The sequence below is a fragment of the Leuciscus leuciscus genome (genome assembly GCF_965113295.1).
Source record: "Leuciscus leuciscus genome assembly, chromosome: 6".
NCBI lineage: Eukaryota > Metazoa > Chordata > Actinopteri > Cypriniformes > Leuciscidae > Leuciscus > Leuciscus leuciscus.
Genome location: NC_138730.1, coordinates 25,137,993 through 25,156,267, shown reverse-complemented (window position 1 = coordinate 25,156,267; position 18,275 = coordinate 25,137,993). Strand labels below are relative to the sequence as shown.

At 46.0% G+C, this 18,275-nt stretch overlaps 1 protein-coding gene across 2 annotated transcripts in view; it reads right to left on the bottom strand.

Moving 5' to 3' along the window:
* The window catches only part of kcnh2a (potassium voltage-gated channel, subfamily H (eag-related), member 2a), a 56,214-nt gene that overhangs the window by 27,031 nt on the left and 10,908 nt on the right, over window positions 1-18,275 (bottom strand). For both annotated transcript variants that reach the window (XM_082172509.1, XM_082172510.1), the window contains exons 3-5: window positions 17,588-17,755; window positions 16,079-16,513; window positions 15,665-15,873 (exon numbers count right to left, since the gene is read on the bottom strand). In XM_082172509.1, coding sequence (XP_082028635.1) covers window positions 15,665-15,873; window positions 16,079-16,513; window positions 17,588-17,755 — 812 coding nt within the window. The remainder of the gene's footprint in view (window positions 1-15,664; window positions 15,874-16,078; window positions 16,514-17,587; window positions 17,756-18,275) is intronic.

The following is an 18,275-nucleotide window of genomic DNA, read 5'->3' as shown; positions in this document are numbered from 1 at the left end:
CACACATAAAACGCTTGCATACACATATACTAAGTAGTCACACATGCATGTATACTGCTGAATGCTCCAACTATATGAAATGCACAACGTCACATCTAAAGTCGCTCACGCACACACACACACAAACCGCGCACATACTCATCTGAGACGCGAGCGCACACACACACACACACACACACACACACACACACATAAACTCACGCACATACTCATCTGAGACGCGAGCACACACACACACACACACACACACACACACACACAAACTCGCGCACATGCTCATCTGAGGCGCGAGCACACACACACACACACACACACACACACACACACACACACACACAAACTCGCGCACATACTCATCTGAGACGCGAGCACGCACACACAAACTCTCCAAGCACATAACGTTACTCATATAGACGGCGCCTCATAAATAGATCGATCTCTGCAACGTATTGAAGCGCGCGTCCGAGACGAGTGCGGTGTGCGTGAGCCACAAGAGAAAATAATTTTCAGCGCTAGATCGTCTCTTATTTAACAAACGAACGAAATGAATGCTCTGCTGGTTAACTGGAGATGTTTTGTTATTGGATCATTCGTGCCGCGAGATGTTTTATAGGGGGCGGTGAAAAAAGTCAGGCACCGAAATCAGGCACCGAAAGTTTCGTTCTTATTCGGTCTGGTTACTACCGTTTACGTCGGAACCGGTTCCCTATTGGAACCGGGTTTCGGTACCCAACCCTACTGACCAGGCATGAAGTTCACAAACACGTTTAGTGGAAGAAACGGCCAACAAAAAAGACAGTACAAAGGGACTCTAGAACAAGCTTTAAGTCCCACACAGGAAAAGGAGTAGAACGAACAGGCTTTAAACGCCTCGCTCCCTTCAGAAAACTACAAACAAGGTTATGAGACCCCAGGGAGCACCAGCAACCGGGTCATGATAAGCAGATATGGCAGCAACATAAACTTTTAAAGTGGAGGCCACCCTGTTGTCATCAAATAGATGCTGCAAGAAAGTCAATACTGCCAGCACAGTACAGTGAACTGGGTCAATTCCTCGATCCCCGCACCAAGAAGAAAATATCCTCCAACGAGCAGCATAAAGCTGTCGTGTTGAAGGAGCCCAAGCGTTGCCGATAGTGTTCACTACTGCTGGTTCACAATCCATTAACTGTGATCTGGGCCCAAGGGCCAAACCCAGATCTGAAGACGAGTTGGATCTGGGTGCCAAACACGGCCGTGCGTCTGAGAAAGAAGGTCCGGTCTGATGGAAAGCTGACATGGTTCGCCTTGTAACAGACTCAGAAGGAGAGGAAACCATAGCCTGGCTGGCCATTGAGGTGCCACTAAAAGCACCCTGTGCTTGTATAGGAATATACGGTGTAAGGTTTCCCACAGAAGTGGAAATGGAGGGAACGCATACAACAGGCAACTCGGCCACTCATGGGCTAATGCATCCTGTCCCAATGAGCTGGACGTCTCGGCTCTCGCGAACCACTAGCAGCAATGGAGATAGTCCTCACTGCAGAACACGAAATCCAGTGAGTTTTTCAAGGCGACCGTTATTTAGAACCTGTCACTTTATTGTTTCCATAGTGACGCGTCAAGCCCAAGGGGATCACGGATGTGGCGGCGGCTAACATGCCCGTTAGTTGAAGAAGGACACCATAAGGAAGTTTTGTCCCCTGACCGAAACAAGTCAATAACTGACAAATATTGTCTGTCCGCGCGTGAGACAATGTGGCAGACATTGTGATTGAATTGAGTGTTATTCCTATGAAGGTTATGGTCTGTTCTGGGACCAGATGACTCTTGTCGTTCACAGTAAGGCCCAACCTCTGGATATGCTCCAGCACAATCTTGGTGTTGTGTAACGCATGTCGTCTTTTTGGGGCACAAAGCAGCCAATTGTCTAAGTAGGGCAGAATCCTCATGCCCTTGGACCAAAGAGGAGACAGGGCCACACTCATGCATCTTGTAAAAACACAAGGAGCCAGAGATAGACCGAATGGTAGGACTCTGAACTGATAGGCTTGATTCTGAAAGCTGAATCTTAGGAACTTCCTGTGGTGGGGAGCAATGGGAACATGGAAGTAAGCGTCCTTCAAGTCTACACTCACAAACCAGTCTCCTTTCGTCACAGATCGAAGAACGTCAACTGTGCATAACATTCGGAAAGGAAGAGACTTTAAGAACACATTTAGGCGTCTCAGGTCCAGAACTGGACGAAAACCGCCATCTTTCTTTGGAACAAGGAAGTACGTGGCGTAAAACCCGTCCCTCTGACTGAGGGGAAGAACTTTTTCTATGGCTCCTTTCAGTAACAGTGAATTAATTTCTAAGGAAAGGGCCATTGAACTTGTTACATCCTTGTTACATGTATCCCCTGCTCAGTCGCCAGAACCCAGGGGTCGGACACTGAATTTCCCCAGTAATGTAGATGCTGCACAGTGAAACGACAGACCGCCGGCCCCATAGCTTCAGGGTTTTTGGCCTCTACCTTTAGGACCTGTGGCGCTGACGTGGTCTCCCCTGCTAGTGACGGTGAAAAGGGTGGCATCCTTGGACCTCCTCAGCCCCTCTATGTTGCTGTGGGGCCTGAAGCTGAGAAGTGTTCTGCTGTCGCACTCAATGCTCTGAGCCCGGATAGCTTGGGTGAGCCGGAACCAGTGGCATCCTAAAAGTCAGTTGTCGTGTGGCTTCTGACAACTTCATTCTTTTCTCCAATACCTCAGAAACATTGGGGCCAAAAAGATGTCCTGGTACAATTGGCAGTTCTCTCAGTGTCTTCCTACAATCTTCAGGTAACCTTGCCTGAGCAAGCCATACCTGGCGCCGGGCTGTTAGAAGGGTCGCTGAAAGTTTCCCAAGTTCCCGAGTCACATGACCCATAGTCAACAGAGCCGTCTGTAAGAACTGAGATGTAGAAGCGTCAACGAGCGCTGACACTAATGTGTTACTTACCGTCACGTGTCACTTTCACTTTTACTGCAGGCAAGTAGCAGCTGGCAGATAGTATTCTCTGCTCGAGTTATATAGGCTACCGACTTGTATGCCTTCTTCAAGAAAGTGTCAGTACGTCCACATTGTGCACTCAGCACATTTGCCTCTTAGAGCCTCATCTGGTGATACCACCAACGCTGCAACCGGCTGTTCAATTTCAGGCGCCCGTCCTACCCCAATGGAATCAACCTCAGCCATTGCGGCAAGAGTGAGGCCTGTCTTTGACCTCCTTCTAGGCACATTGGGACTGGTAAGTGCACTAGAGAATTCTGTCACAAAATCCTTACACGGTGGCATTGTGAACACATTACTATCAGCAGCTGATGAACTGAAGAACACATTGGTTTGAATGGGCTGGACAGGTGATTTGTCAAGACCAAAATGAGCCACCGCCATTTGAAGAACAGATAACACATCATCTGGAGAAGATGGGCCTGCGCCCGATGAATGTACTGACCCACCGCTTGAACCACCTGTAGCAGATAGGTTAGAAAAAACATTGTTTGGGAGGGTGGGTTGTATGGCAGGTTCCACCAATTCTTCATCAAGAAAATGAGAATTAGACGCGCTCATTGAGAGAGCGTCAAAATCTATAGCATATGGGGGTTGGAAATCAGTCTCATCCACTGGTGTGTTCTCAGTATGTGGGGCCGACACTGGGGGTTGTAGAGACTGAAGAAGACGTTTCATCTCCATAATTTCTGAAGAGAGAGAAGCTACAGTCTTCGATAACAAGTGTTCTGAACTGCCTTTGTGTGGTACAGATTTCTTCTTGCTCGGCGGAGCACCAGCAGCTGCTAACGCGTGGCGCTTTTGAGTGCTGTTGTGTCGCAACTCAGGTAAGCTGAACGAGACAGCGAGAAAACAAATGACCTATCAAAAGCGAGAAAGCGAAAGAGGCTGGGCACCAAATTTGCTGTGGTTTATATCCTCACGTCTCGGTCTGCGTCATGACGTGACTTTGTTGTTATATTCTTCTCGATTCTATCTAGCTGGCGCAGCGATTATCCACTAGTGCTTTGCACAGCCTCTGGTGGTCAGTAGGAATGAAACAGAACAGGATTTACTAAAGAACTCAGAATAGGCAGGCAATGAACAATCCAAATGATGAAAGACAGTGTGCTACGCATATAAAATACAGGAAAATAAGTGATACAAACAGAGGAACCGAGATAATGAACTAAATGATAAGCAGCTGTGATTATTAATCAGAGTCCATAGAAACTAATGACTGGCTGGAAACTAAAACAAAGGAGAACATGCAACTGAAAAAACAAACTAAAAGTCCATGAAAATGAAACTAAGATGAAAACAGTGTCCAAACAGAACAGAACTGTGACAAATAGCAACTAATCACCGGGTTTCCCCATAAAAATCTCACTACGCATTCCAAACAAGGTAATTAAAGCAGCGTGTAATCTTCAGCCATTGTCTACGTGGTTAGGACACTGGGAATGTCAAGTCCCTAAGATAGAAATAGAGTGTGCTGTAAATACGCTCCATTTCTGCTTTTCAATTTGATTATCTATGTATATACATGTTATATACACTTTCCTTTAAAGGGGACCTATAATGCCCCTTTTCACAAGATGTAATATAAGTCTCTGGTGTCCCCAGAATGTGTCTGTGAAGTTTCAGCTCAAAATACCTCACATATTATTTATTATAGCTTGTCAAATTTACCCTTATTTGGGTGTGAGCAAAAACACGCCATCTTTGTGTGTGTCCCTTTAAATGCAAATGAGCTGCTGCTCCCCACCCCCATTCCAGAAGAGAGTGGAGTCTTTACAGCGCATGCCTTGGATACTCTGGCAACAACAAAACTGGATGTCATGCAGCCAAAAAGTCAGAAATGGTCATTATCTGTGTTCAGCCTTATATGTTTGAACCGGAGTCGGACACTGATGGAGAGACTGAGGAAGAAGTTACAACTTTTAGAATGCAACTGGACGTTTCTAAAGGGTTAGTGGATACATTTATGTAGTTGTTGTGGAGTTAAGGTGACTCAACTCATCCCCTAGCATGTACCATCATGTTAATCTAAAAAATCTTTCAGAAACAACTTTTGTGCTAATCCAGCATTTAACTGCCCCTCCTTCATAAATGAAATTCAACCAGGGTGTCCTCAGTGGCTCAGATGCCGGGAGTCTATGGGGACTTATGTTCATTGGAACATCCAATAACAGAACATTTGTAATGTTTTCTGCCGCAGCCATTGTATATCTCCAGCTACTACACTGAGGAAACAGAAATAGCGGACTGTTGCGGCCCACTCAGTGCGGTATCTATGCTAATAGGGCAGATTGTCACTAGTCATGGGCGGGGCTTCCCCCAACTCTTGTAATCTGGAACCGCTCATTTGGAGAGAAGGTTTCACTGTTTTTTCATTCACTGTTTTTTCAGCATCTCTCTTCATGAGCACTGCAATAAGGCACTGTGTCAAGTTAAAAGTGGTTCAGAATCAGACTTTAAAATGTCTTTTTAAAACTGTTCAGTCCATTTTGCTTCCTCTAGTTGTTTTTAAATGCAAAAACGCATCCTGCGAAAAGCTCATAATGGGGAGCCATTTCAGTCACAACTTCACCTGAGGTGGCTCAGTGGCTTCATTAGCTATTTTCCATTTGCATGATCTCTGAATGAATCTCTATCAGCATCACTTCAGGATTAGCCATATGGTTAGTGGAGGCTAAGGAGATTGTAATGTCATCAGCACATTTTCAGTGAGTAGAAGGGATGAGAAATGTGTGCATGCGAAAGTGCACGCAAAGGACTGCAGGGCAATCTCTCATGATTTTTGTCTACGATCAAATACTGCTCGATCGGCACAGTAGCATTTCCATACTGCATAATTCATTAACTAAATAAACAGTTTTTGTCGTTCTACCCAACAATTCCACCCACCCACCCACACAAAAAATGAGAAATAATGAAGAGTTTCTGATGGAAAGAGAATAGGCTTGTTGTTTAGGGTAGTGGTTCCAGCAGGTCAGGTGAGAGCTCAGGCCTCCTATGAGTGTGCCATTGTGATTAATGAGCTAATGACACTTTAATTGGGTTGGAGCTCTGGAGAGAAGCACCAGAGGAGTGCCACTTCTACGATAGGACAGACAGAGGAAGAGGAAGGGGATGAGGTATCCCTCTATTTCCCTTCAGCATTACATTAATCAAAATAACACATAATTTCCTGTTAAGGATAGTCAGAAGTTCCCTTGGCAAAAATACAAGCAAATTCACAACTTCAGCACCTGCGAGTCACCTGTGCAAAACACAACTCTGTGAAAACACCTCCCTTACAAGAAACAAAAACACTGTGTCTGCACTGAAAAAAGCTTAATGAATCGGTTTTATTCAAGTAAAACATTTAAATAATTAATATAAATACACCGCAGTTCAAAAGTTTGGTTTTGGTAAGATTTAATGTTTTTTTTTTAAATGCTCCCCAATGTTGTATTTATTTGTCAAAAATACAGTAAAAAGCAGTAATATTGTAAAATATTATTACAATATACAATAACTGTTTTCTATTTTAATGTATTTTCAAATATTATTTATTCCTGTGATGGTGAAACTGAATTTTCAGCATTATTACGTCAGTGTTCAGTGTCACATGATCCTTCAGAAATCATTCTAATATGCTGATTTGTTGCTCAAGAAGCAGTTGTTATTATTATCAATATTGAAAACAGTTGTGCTGTTTAACATTTTTGTGGAAACCACCTTTTATAGGATTCTTTGATGAATAGAAAGTTCAAAGGAACAGCATTTATTTGAAATTGAAATCTTTTGCAACATTATAATGTAAATCTTTACTATCCCTTTTGATTAATTTAATGCATCCTTGCTGAATAAAAGTATTACTTTAAAAAGAAAAAATCTGATATGCAAGACTTATTTATTAGAATATACAAACTAAAAAGCTTGTGATAAAAATGTGATTGAAAAAAATTAAATACTAATATGAAAAACACTTTTTAAAATAATATTTAGATAATTATTTTTTTTTTTATTATAATTTTATAATGGGTGAATGAACTTCAATTAAATTAAATCTACTCCTAAATAGTGATAATACTGATTATGTCAACAGGGCACTGGTCTAAACAGAGACAAATGACTAAGCATCTCTGAACACACACTCACATGAGTGCTAATGGCTGCTCAGTTGAGGAGATATAGATCTTTCTGTCATGGGGCATCCAGATAACTCAGCTGAAAATGGAAGGACACCTCGCGGCATGTGCCATGTGACCCTTGGCATGACCTCATTCTCCCACTTTGCTCTGTTGTAATGCCCTTCAAAAGGGAATGCAGGGCAAGTGTCTGTTCAGCCAGCCGTGTGCAGCGGTCTATATGACTGACAAGGATGCTACATTAATACCAGGTATGAGATATTCCAGTGGAACAATTATAAAAGACAGTACGAGTGAACTGCATATATATGCATTATCAATTTTTTTTTATTTTTTTTATTTTTTTTTTTACATTGCTTTGGAGAATTCCCTGAGACCACAGTTTAAATTCTCTGTAACACTTTGCCTGAAGCATTTATATATAATGCATTAATTATGCCTTGTTAAGCACCTTATATGCTTTGTATGGTCTCATGAATAATTGTAACCACAGTAACCTCATAACATACCTTATGAAAGTATAATGCATTAAATCACATGGCAAACGGACATTTTCAGATGTAACAAGGAATCAGCAAATATTATAATGCATTTTAACATTGGCTACAATTATTTATGAAAACATAATGCATTATATTATGAATACCATTATAATGCATTATACAGAAAGGCTTTAAGTGTTACCAAAATCCTAAAAATTCACTGCTACATGCACATGTATTCCATAAAGCTGTTTCTACTGCCACCAACTGGATAGAAAAAAAACTGGTGATAGGCCTATATATATCAGTCAGACCAATTTATATCTGTATGTATGGGATAATCTGGGTTCTCTTACGAGAGGTTCTCTCGTATTGCGTAAGTTAGCTTACGCTACGGGAAAGTCATCTTTTCTCGAGATCTGAAGCCAAAAAATTATCCTTAATTTTTATAATTTTGTCAACGCAGTGCAGCAGCACGCAGACCTAGGGCAGGCTTACTAGCGTGCCCATTGGCTGCCCTGCGGCAACTGCTTGGCGCGCCTCATGCGTCACAGCCCGCGAAAGAGGGGGTGTGGCTTAGCGTATACAAGCGAGGCTCAGAGGCTGCTTCACTGATTTCTGTCTCTTCAGCGACGCTCTCCGCATCGCTGGACTCTGAGGAAGCCGCCGCCGTTGAAACAAGCGACCAGCACGCCGAGGATATCAGCCTGAGGAAGCCGGCCGTCTTCGCCGCCTTCAGCCTTCCCTGCCTGCTCCGCTATCCGGCGGATTATATCCTTCTTTGCTCTGTGTTGTGTGTGTTTGTGTGTTCGCCCCGCGACACACTGCATCTAAAAGAGCGCGAGGCGTTGTTGCAAATGCCTCGCTCCCCCTCCGAGGAGATGCCGATGTCGACCCTGCGGGCTCGACTCGCCTTGTTGGACCCTCCTCCTGCCCCCGGATGCAGTAGCTGAGCGCTCGCCGGAGCCCCTCCCGCGAGCCTCGCTATCTCCTTCTCCCCCCCCACCTCCCGACGCGCAGCGGCCGGCTTTCGCCCGCACTGCCGTCGCCTCAGGGGATGAAGCAGACAACGCTGCTATCATAGACAGCTGCTTACCCCCCCTCTGTCAAGCCGCGCAAACGGCGCCGCTCACAAGGGATGTCAGAAACGGACGGTCTCGGGCTATAGCTTCCTTTACGTTACAAGAAAGCTATTTCTCAGTCCCCTCCTAAGCTCAGGCGACTGGAAATACATATATTGCAGTAAACGAGCCTGTTTTTTATACACGCACGCCTGCAAACAAACGCTGACGCAAAACATAATGACGCTCGCTCCTTCCCGCGCTCTCCCTCTCTGTTCGAGCCGCGCAAACAGGCGCCGCTCACAAGGGATGTCAGAAGTGGACGGTCACGGGCTAGCTTCCTTTACGTTATAAGAAAGCTACCCCGCGTCTCGGTCGCGCGCGTCACTCACCTCCATGTCTTACACATTTCTCAGTCCCCTCCTAAGCTCAGGCGACTAGAAATATCAATATTGCAGTAAACGAGCCTGTTTTTAATACACGCACGCCTGCAAACAAACGATGTCACAGCACATGATGACATCTTCCCGCTCTCTCTCCCTTTGTTCGAGCCGCGCAACTGCGCCGTTCTCAAGGGATATCAGAGCGGACGTCACGAGCGACGCTCTGTCATATGCTCGCGCTAACAGAAAGCTTACGTGTGCCCCTGTGGCTCAGTGGCAGAACATTAGACTATCGCGCCAGACACCCGAGTTCGAATCCGGCCTTGGCGGCAGATACATTTATTTATTTTTTTTCTGTTTGCTTCTCCGAGCTCGCGGCCAGCTTTCTTACATACAGAAAGCGAACCCGCATTTCGCACCCTCCCGCTCACAAGGATGGTGCTTGAGTATTTATGAGCCATCAAAGCGCCCAGCTCTGTCAGTCCCCTTACAAGAGGCTACTGCAGCAGTTTACATCGCAGCCAACGAGCCAGTAACACAACTCGCTCGCCTGCACACAAACGCCGTTTTTAAGGCGGCCCAGATAAATCTCATAAAGAGTATAAATTCGGGATGTCCGGCTCACGCCGAAGGTGTCATAAGTGTAGAAAATGTGCCCACACCCTCGTGCTCACTGCTACACACACACACGGTTCCCCTGGTAACGCGCTCAGAGTGCACTCTCATAAAGCGGGCGCGCGCCGCTCGAGTGATAAGCGTAGAGAATGTGTCCACGACTCTGTGCCCACACCTACCCACTGCCCGCTCTGCCACACAGTTACCCCGGGTTGCAGACCCTCTAAAGCGCTCAAACACTGGCCGTGTGACAAATGTAAGCCCTGCGCCCGCTCACGAGTGCGCGCACTTACTAACAAACACGATACCCCTCATGCCGCTCTCGCGACACGGGTTTTTAACAGCGAAATGTGCCCCATCCATAAAGATCGAGCTGTCATACGCTGTACAGCCAGTCACTACTGTCTACCAGCCCCCGTGTTCAAGCACTGGCGGCGCGCGCGCCGCCCCATCTTCTCTGATACAGGTTCCCCATCTCGCGCAGTGCGGCGATCTGAACCCAGAGACCATTCGACCCCTAGCTATGCGTGCAGAAGCATGGGAAGCTATCCAGGGCATGTCAGAATGGGTGCTGAACACTATAGAACATGGCTATTCGCTTCAATTCGCTCGCCGTCCCCCGCGCTTTTTAGCACGGACGGAGACAAGAGTGAATTCAGAAGCAGCGCATCTGCTTTATGCAGAAAATAGCAAAGCTGCTGCACAAAGGGGCTATAGAACAGGTCCATCCTTCTCTGAGCGAGTCGGGCTTTACAGCCGTTGCTTCCTCGTACCCAAGAAGGACGGAGCGCTAAGACCTATTTTAGATCTGAGACATTTGAACAAAGCCCTCATGAGACGGCCGTTCAAAATTATCACAACCAGACAAATCCTCGCGCAAATTCGCCCAGGAGACTGGTTTATCTCTCTCGATCTGAAGGACGCGTACTTTCAGATCCAGATAACACCCCGTCACAGGCCATTCTTGAGATTCGCCTTCGACGGTCGGGTATATCAATACACAGTCCTGCCGTTTGGCCTGTCTTTGGCACCCCGTAGATTACGAAGTGCATGGACACGGCTCTCGCTCCCCTCAGAGGACGAGGAATGCGTATACTAAACTATCTGGACGACTGGCTTATTCTGGCGCAGTCAGAGACAGGGCTTGTGTCTCACAGAACAGTGCTTCTCAGCCACTTGGAAAACCTGGGTCTCTCGGTTAACTGGACCAAGAGCTCATTATCGCCCCGCCAGTCAATCTCCTTCTTGGGATAGAACTGGACTCGGTGGCTATGACGGCCAGATTATCGGAGCAGCGCGCGCGCCGCATCCGTCATCTCGCCGCATCCTTCCAGGTTGGCAGCCAGGCTCCGCTGAGGACATTCCAGCGAATCCTGGGGCATATGGCCTCAGCTGCAGCAGTGCGCATGCGCCCGCTTCAACGCTGGCTGAAAGCGCGCGTGCCTCACCGAGCCTGGGCGGCCGGCTGGCAGCCGAATGGTATCGCACGGGAGTGACGATGGAAGCGATCTCGCACCGGAAGGTTGTCTCGACAGACGCTTCCAACCAAGGTTGGGGAGCGCTCTTCGAAGGCAGACCGGTCTATGGCCGCTGGTCAGACCAGGAGAATCTCCTTCACATAAACTGTCTAGAGATGCTCGCGGTCGAGAAAGCGCTCAGGCACTTCCTCCCAGTCCTCCAAGGTCACCATGTTCTAGTCCGCACGGACAATACATCAGTAGTGGCCTACGTGAACCGCCAGGGCGGCGTCAGATCCAAAATGCTCTGCACCCTGGCGGAACGCCTCCTCGTGTGGGCTCAGCACTCACTGCGCTCGCTGAGAGCCGCGCATGTGCCTGGGCACCTGAACGAGGGTCCCGACAGACTGTCCAGGGACAATGTTCCCCCTGGGGAGTGGTCCTTGCATCCCCAAACAGTCCAGTCACTGTGGCGCCGTTTCGGCAAAGCGAAAGTCGACCTCTTTGCGTCAAAAGACAATGCTCACTGCCCAAAGTTCTTTACGAAGAACGAGGACGCGCTGGCCCAGACCTGGCCCAGCGGCCCACTATATGCCTTCCCGCCGGTCTCTCTGTTGCCACAAGTCATCAGGAGAATCAGGGAAGCGCGCCACACGGTGCTCCTCATAGCCCCGTACTGGGAGAACCAGACTTGGTTCCCGGAGCTAATACAGCTGGCAGACACAGTCCCCTGGCCGATTCCGGCGGGAAGAGACCTTCTCTCTCAAGGCCGCGCCTCGATCTGGCATCCCCATCCAGAGCGCTGGTCTCTGCATGCATGGAGACTCAACGGATACCCGTTGACCTGCCAGAAGGGGTTGTGAACACGATCACCCAGTCTAGAGCCCCCTCTACGAGGCGGTTCTACACGTCTAAATGGTCTGTGTTTTAAAAGTGGTGCACTGCCAAGGGGCTGGATCCACAAGCATGTGGGGTATCGCAGGTATTGGTTTTCCTTCAAGAGCTGCTGGACACGGGCAGGTCCCCTTCCACGCTCAAAGTCTATGTTGCGGCCATCTCAGCTTTTGCCGGTTCGGCGCTGGGCCGCGCATTAGGAAGGAACGAGTTCGTCACCCGCTTCCTTAGGGGAGCCAGGAGGATGAACCCCCCGCGACCCCCCTCGGTTCCTATGTGGGATCTTTCGCTGGTCCTAGAGGCCCTGAAAGCGCATCCCTTTGAACCCATAGAAACTGTGGATATGAAATACCTCACGCTCAAAACCGTTTTTCTGATAGCTCTGTCTTCAGTCAAACGTGTGGGAGACCTTCACGCGTTATCCGTTAACGCCGTGTGCCTCGAGTTCGGACCTAATGACTCGAAAGTCATTCTTAAACCGAGGCATGGTTACGTCCCCAAAATATTGGGCACTCCCTTCAGAGCACAGGTCATTTCTCTCTCAGCCCTGCCGCCTTCCGGCAGCGAGGTCGATGGTAATCTCCTCTGCCCGGTCAGAGCGCTGAGAAATTACGTCACACGCTCCGCCGCTATCAGGCGCTCGGAGCAGCTTGTCGTTTCGTTTGGTGGGCGCACCAAAGGTCTCGCCGCCTCGAAACACAGCCTGTCCAGTTGGATTGTGGACGCTATCGCAGCTGCTTATGCGTCTAAAAACCTGCAGTGCCCTCTGGCCATGCCTCACTCCACCAGAGGCATGGCCTCTTCGTGGGCTTGGTCCAGCGGAATTTCCATTCATGACATTTGTACGGTGGCGGGCTGGGCCTCCCCCTCGACATTTGTTAGGTTTTACAACCTGGAAGTTCCTGCCTTGCAGGCGAAAGTTTTATCAGTCTAAGTCACGCATAGGCCGGCCCACTGTCTGTGTGCGGGCTACTGCGGTTGATTTAGCTCTCCTGGTTGAGCTGCATTATACAAGGGTTTATCAGCTCAGACCGGCCGTGCCGCTCTGAGCGCCCTAGTGTGTGCTTATGTACTGCGCTAGCCATTCTATTGGCCGCCCGGTTCCCACTCATCGTGTTCCCCGGACTTCCCCTGGGACTCATTTAGTGGATGCTGGGCGCGCACGGCGTTGACAAGGGAGTTCCCGTAGCGTAAGCTAACTTACGCAATACGAGAGAACCTCTCGTAAGAGAACGTAATCGGTTACTAACGTAACCTCGGTTCTCTCTAGAAGAGGGAACGAGTATTGCGTAACCCGCCGTGCTCGCGCCACGAGCTCATTCGCTTCAGCGACAGAAACCAGTGAAGCAGCCTCTGAGCCTCGCTTGTATACGCTAAGCCACACCCCCTCTTTCGCGGGCTGTGACGCATGAGGCGCGCCAAGCGCGCTCATTGGACGTGACGTCACGTCTAAGGCTCAGCGATAGGCTGCTGCAGTTTCCGCAGGGCAGCCAATGGGCACGCTAGTAAGCCTGCCCTAGGTCTGCGTGCTGCTGCACTGCGTTGACAAAATTATAAAAATTAAGGATAATTTTTTGGCTTCAGATCTCGAGAAAAGATGACTTTCCCGTAGCGTAAGCTAACTTACGCAATACTCGTTCCCTCTTCTAGAGAGAACCGAGGTTACGTTAGTAACCGATTACGTTTGTTTCTGTGTTGGGTGGGTTCGTCACATGTTTTAGTTCTGTGTCCTAGGCTGTGTCCGAAATCGTCCCCTACACACTCATTCACTATTCCCTATATTAGTCCACTAATATAGTTCACTTGAGGGAGTGAATGAAAACGAGTGAGTTAATTCGGACACGGAGTGTGCCAGAAGTTTGTGCTTGCTGTTTAATAATTATTTGAAATTTATCAAACTGGCAGCTCCAGTAGTAAGATAAACAGGTTTATCTTGAACTCTGTCACAGTGCATTATGGGTATTTTCTCTTGCCGTTGAGCGTACATCGGTTGTACATTCGCTATTGCAGTTCATTGTGGGATTGAATGATAACATCCACTATGGTTTCAGACACCACTACAAATGGCTGTTCCCTCAAATAATGCCCTATTTAAGGGTATAAGGGGTGATTTCGGACACAGCCCTAGCTTTCAGTTCGTTTCTATGGTTTTTCATGCTTTGATTAATGTGTACCTGTTATTCATTTGGTTGATTGGTTTGTCTGTGTATTTAAGCTCTAGATTTCTTTCTGTCCGTTGTCTGTTCTCGTTGCGCTTTAATCGATTGTTCTGATTCCTAGTTTTCTAGTGTTCTGCGGGTTTTGTTTTATATAACTGCTGCATTTAGATCCGTTTCCTCCTCATTTGCAACCGAAAGCTGAAAGTAGCAGTTCTGCTTGATATATTATTGCTGTACTTTTGAACTTTCTGGTCATCAAAGAATCCTGAAAAAATGCATAACAGTTTCTACAAAAAAAATATTAAGAAGCACAAATGTTTTCAACAGTGATAGTTATCAGAAACATTTGGGCTACTGAGCACCTAATCAGCATATTAGAATGATTTTTGAAGTATCATGTAAAACTGAAGACTGGAGTATTGAATGCAGCTTTGTCATTGCAGGAAAAAATTACATTTTAAAATATATTAAAATGAAATAAGCAGTTATTTTAAATCATAATAATATTTCACAATATTATGGTTTTACTGTATTTTTGATTATATGAAATGCAGTCTTGGTGAGCATAAGGGTTTTCTTTCAAAAATATTATAGAATCTTACCGACCCCAGACTTTTAAACGGTAGTGTAGACAACAGCCATTGAAAACCCCAAAATATCTGGCTGCGTTTACACTTGGCATTAACATGCGATCACCGTGATCCGATCAAACAGATCGGATCATAAGCCAATCAGGACATGGTGCGTTTACACCTGTCCACATCAAGTGCCTTCTGTATCTGGATATTAGATTGGATCTCGTATTCCCAAAAAAAATAAAAAAAATAAAGGATGGCTCCGGTGCAAAGTCTACCTGAAATGGTGGGGTTCTGCAACTTTCAGGTGCGAAGGCAAACATTTTAGTACATTTGCGATGTACTTCGCACTCGACTGTATCGCAAAACCACACAGCTACGTGCAGCAATTCCTGGAGAGAGGAGGGGGAATAATGACAGTGGCTGGGTTTTGTGTGACGTCCACCTGTGACTGCAGACATGCTGTCTGGATTACGTTTACATTACACTGAGATCCGATCACAATGCGTCCTCGACTACCTCCGAACCTGGACACACTGATTGGATAACATTCCGATCAGAAGCGCGTTTACACTTGTCTTTTCAATGCGTATGTGGACAACATCCGGATACAGGTCGCATGTTAATGTCAAGTGTAAACGCAGCCTCAGTAAAACAGAAGTTAAAACAGCCTCAGTAAAATACTCAGAACAGAAGTTCATACCACAGAGAATTGTTGTGCTCTACATCTGATATTTTCAGGATTAAAGATCATTATTTAACATTCCTGCAAATTCCCTATTTTGTCATTGAGCAGTTTTAAAACATCACATTCTCAATGATTCTCAATAAAACATTCTTAATAAGTCACAATGCTTTTTGCTCACAATAGACTTCCATCCTGCAACCGTATGAGTGAAAAACCTCACCTGAGTGACCTTCTCTGTCACATTATGGGTCCGGTCTATTAGTTTGCAGGGGGCGATGATGTCAATCTCACTGGGCGGAACAGCAATTAAGGGGTCCGGCTTCATATCTAAGTTGTGTGATATCTGAGGACCCCGAACTGAGGTCCGGAGCCGAATGAGATCTGAGTCAGAAGTAGCATTCTGTAAGCTGGCTTTGCGGTGCATGGCGCCTAGAAGGAAAAAATTAACAAAGGTCTAAATAATCTCATCAACTAATGTTGCATGTATTTGTTTTCAATAAATACATGGCTCTCTGGAATACTAGTACAATGACTGTTATACTGTTAATTGGACTGTACATGTTGGACTGTCGGTGCTGCTATCTTATATCACTACATGGTCTTTGGCTAATTGGCCAATTGGTTTTATCATCACCTGTGCTACTAGGTCTGACGGGCAGCTTCCTGTCCCAGTTGAAGTCAGTGGTGGAGGGTGAGGGGCGCATGCCGCACAAGCTCTCACAGGAGCGGCTGTGGGCCATACTGCAGCTGGACGGACAGGCCTCTGAGGTGAGGTTGTGCAGACGCGGGGAGGACTGGGAGAAGCCCTGAGGCAGGGGAGGGGACACTTCTGATGGCCTTGGCTCACTTTCAGGCTCATTTTGAGCCTTATCTTCCCACAACAACAGCTGAGATCCCCCGAGTGCAGAGCGTTCAGGCAGGGAGAGCAGTTTGTCCAGGGCTACAGACTCATGGCCCATATGGGGCATCGGCTGCATGTAGCCTTTTTCAGAATCTTCATGCAGAGACTGTTTACTGCCACTCAGGGAGCGCAGCAGGGGCAAAGGCAGCCTGAGTCTGTGTCTTCTTGCTGAGGACATAGGAAGTTAAGTATTTGATCAGATCATCATTACATTGCATAATTCAAACACAATAATGGTAGCTCATGAATTGGGGTCCCATACTTGCTATAGCGATGCTGTAACCATCCTGCTGTCTAAATACATCTTCATTGATGGCCATTTAAAAATAGGTGTGTATTGTGTCACCATAAAATGTTTTGCAAGCAGCATATAAATATGCCATTATATTAGATATAGATGTTTTGCCAGAAAAAACATGAAATTATAATTTAAATGGATTATGACAATAGTCTAACAAGTCTACCAATAAATACCACCATTTAGTGATTGTGATAAAGTATATCTTAATCTTATCTTAATCTTAGTGGGTCTCTAAAGAAAAGCAGGAAACAACGTGTTCACAGGACAAGAAACTTGTTAACATAATTTACTCAACATATTCAGTAAGAGCCAGATAGGCAGACTACGGAAGCTTGTTTCTGCCACAGAATAAAAAATAACAAAGGTAATTGCAACTTTTTATCAATTTATTGCAGTTTACAACACGCAATTCTGACTTTATAACATGCAATTGCGAGTTTATTATGCAATTCGCAATTCTGAGAAAAAAGTGAGATAAAATGTTGCAATTATCTTTTCAAATGTTTTATTCAATGGTGGAAATGAAGATACAGTAGATAGATAGATAGATAGATAGATAGATCTATCTATCTGTTTTTTTATTACTCAAATATTCATGCATCTTCATAAGACTTATAATATTTATAATGCCTGTTTTTTATTGTTGTATTGTATTGGAAAAAAAAAAAAAAAAAAAAACTGTATTTTGGTTATCGGAGATGTAAACGTAAAGAAACAATTTCATTGATCATTAAAAAAATGATGATCATCTCGAATTTAAACTTACAATCCTTTAAGTTACAAGGAACTACTACTAAAGTGCATCACTTAATTGAACAATACAAAATATTCCTGAACATAATTGTCACACATTCTTTACAAACGTGAGGAAGCAACACCAAATCTGAAATTCAAATACAATATAATGTAATGAATTAAATCTGTCAGTCCGATCTGAGTACCTTTAGAGAGCCAGGAGATGGTGTGTTTGTGGTTGATGTCTCTGCCCGGTGAGCTGTCGATGGGTCTGTCCGGCTGACCTGCCAGCTCAAAGTTCAGGATGAACATGATGACTAAACCATCCTCATTCTTAACTGGAACCACATCCACAAGGCACGGCAAACACACACCTGCGTTGAGAGGGGGAAATCTGAACATTTGCAATAATGGCCACACATTCAGAGACTCATTCAGAAATTCTGGGGTCACTTGACATCAGTACAGAAAAATCTCTTCATATGTTTGTCACCACTAGAGGACAGCATACAACAATAGATTCCAAACACAGATGATTCAAACAGATGACAAGTATTTAAGTGGATTTATTATTTTTCACAACACGTTTACCACAAAAGCCATCACAATCTATGAGTGCGTAGAAGGTCTGTGTTAAGGTCTGTGATGACCAGCTTGGCAGAAGTCCTGAGCCCTGACTGTTCACTGTGGCAACTGATAGCCGTCCCACATTGGCACTGTGGTTCATGCTCTCTCACACTGCCAAACCAATCAGCCCCTCTCTGTGCCAGTCTGATGGGCCAGCATTGATAGCCAGGAGTGGTTCACAACAGAGATGAACTCAAGGGCAGGCAGGACAACAATGGAACCGGGAACATGGTGCCATCTCTCAGGGATTAAAGAGTGAAACACTTC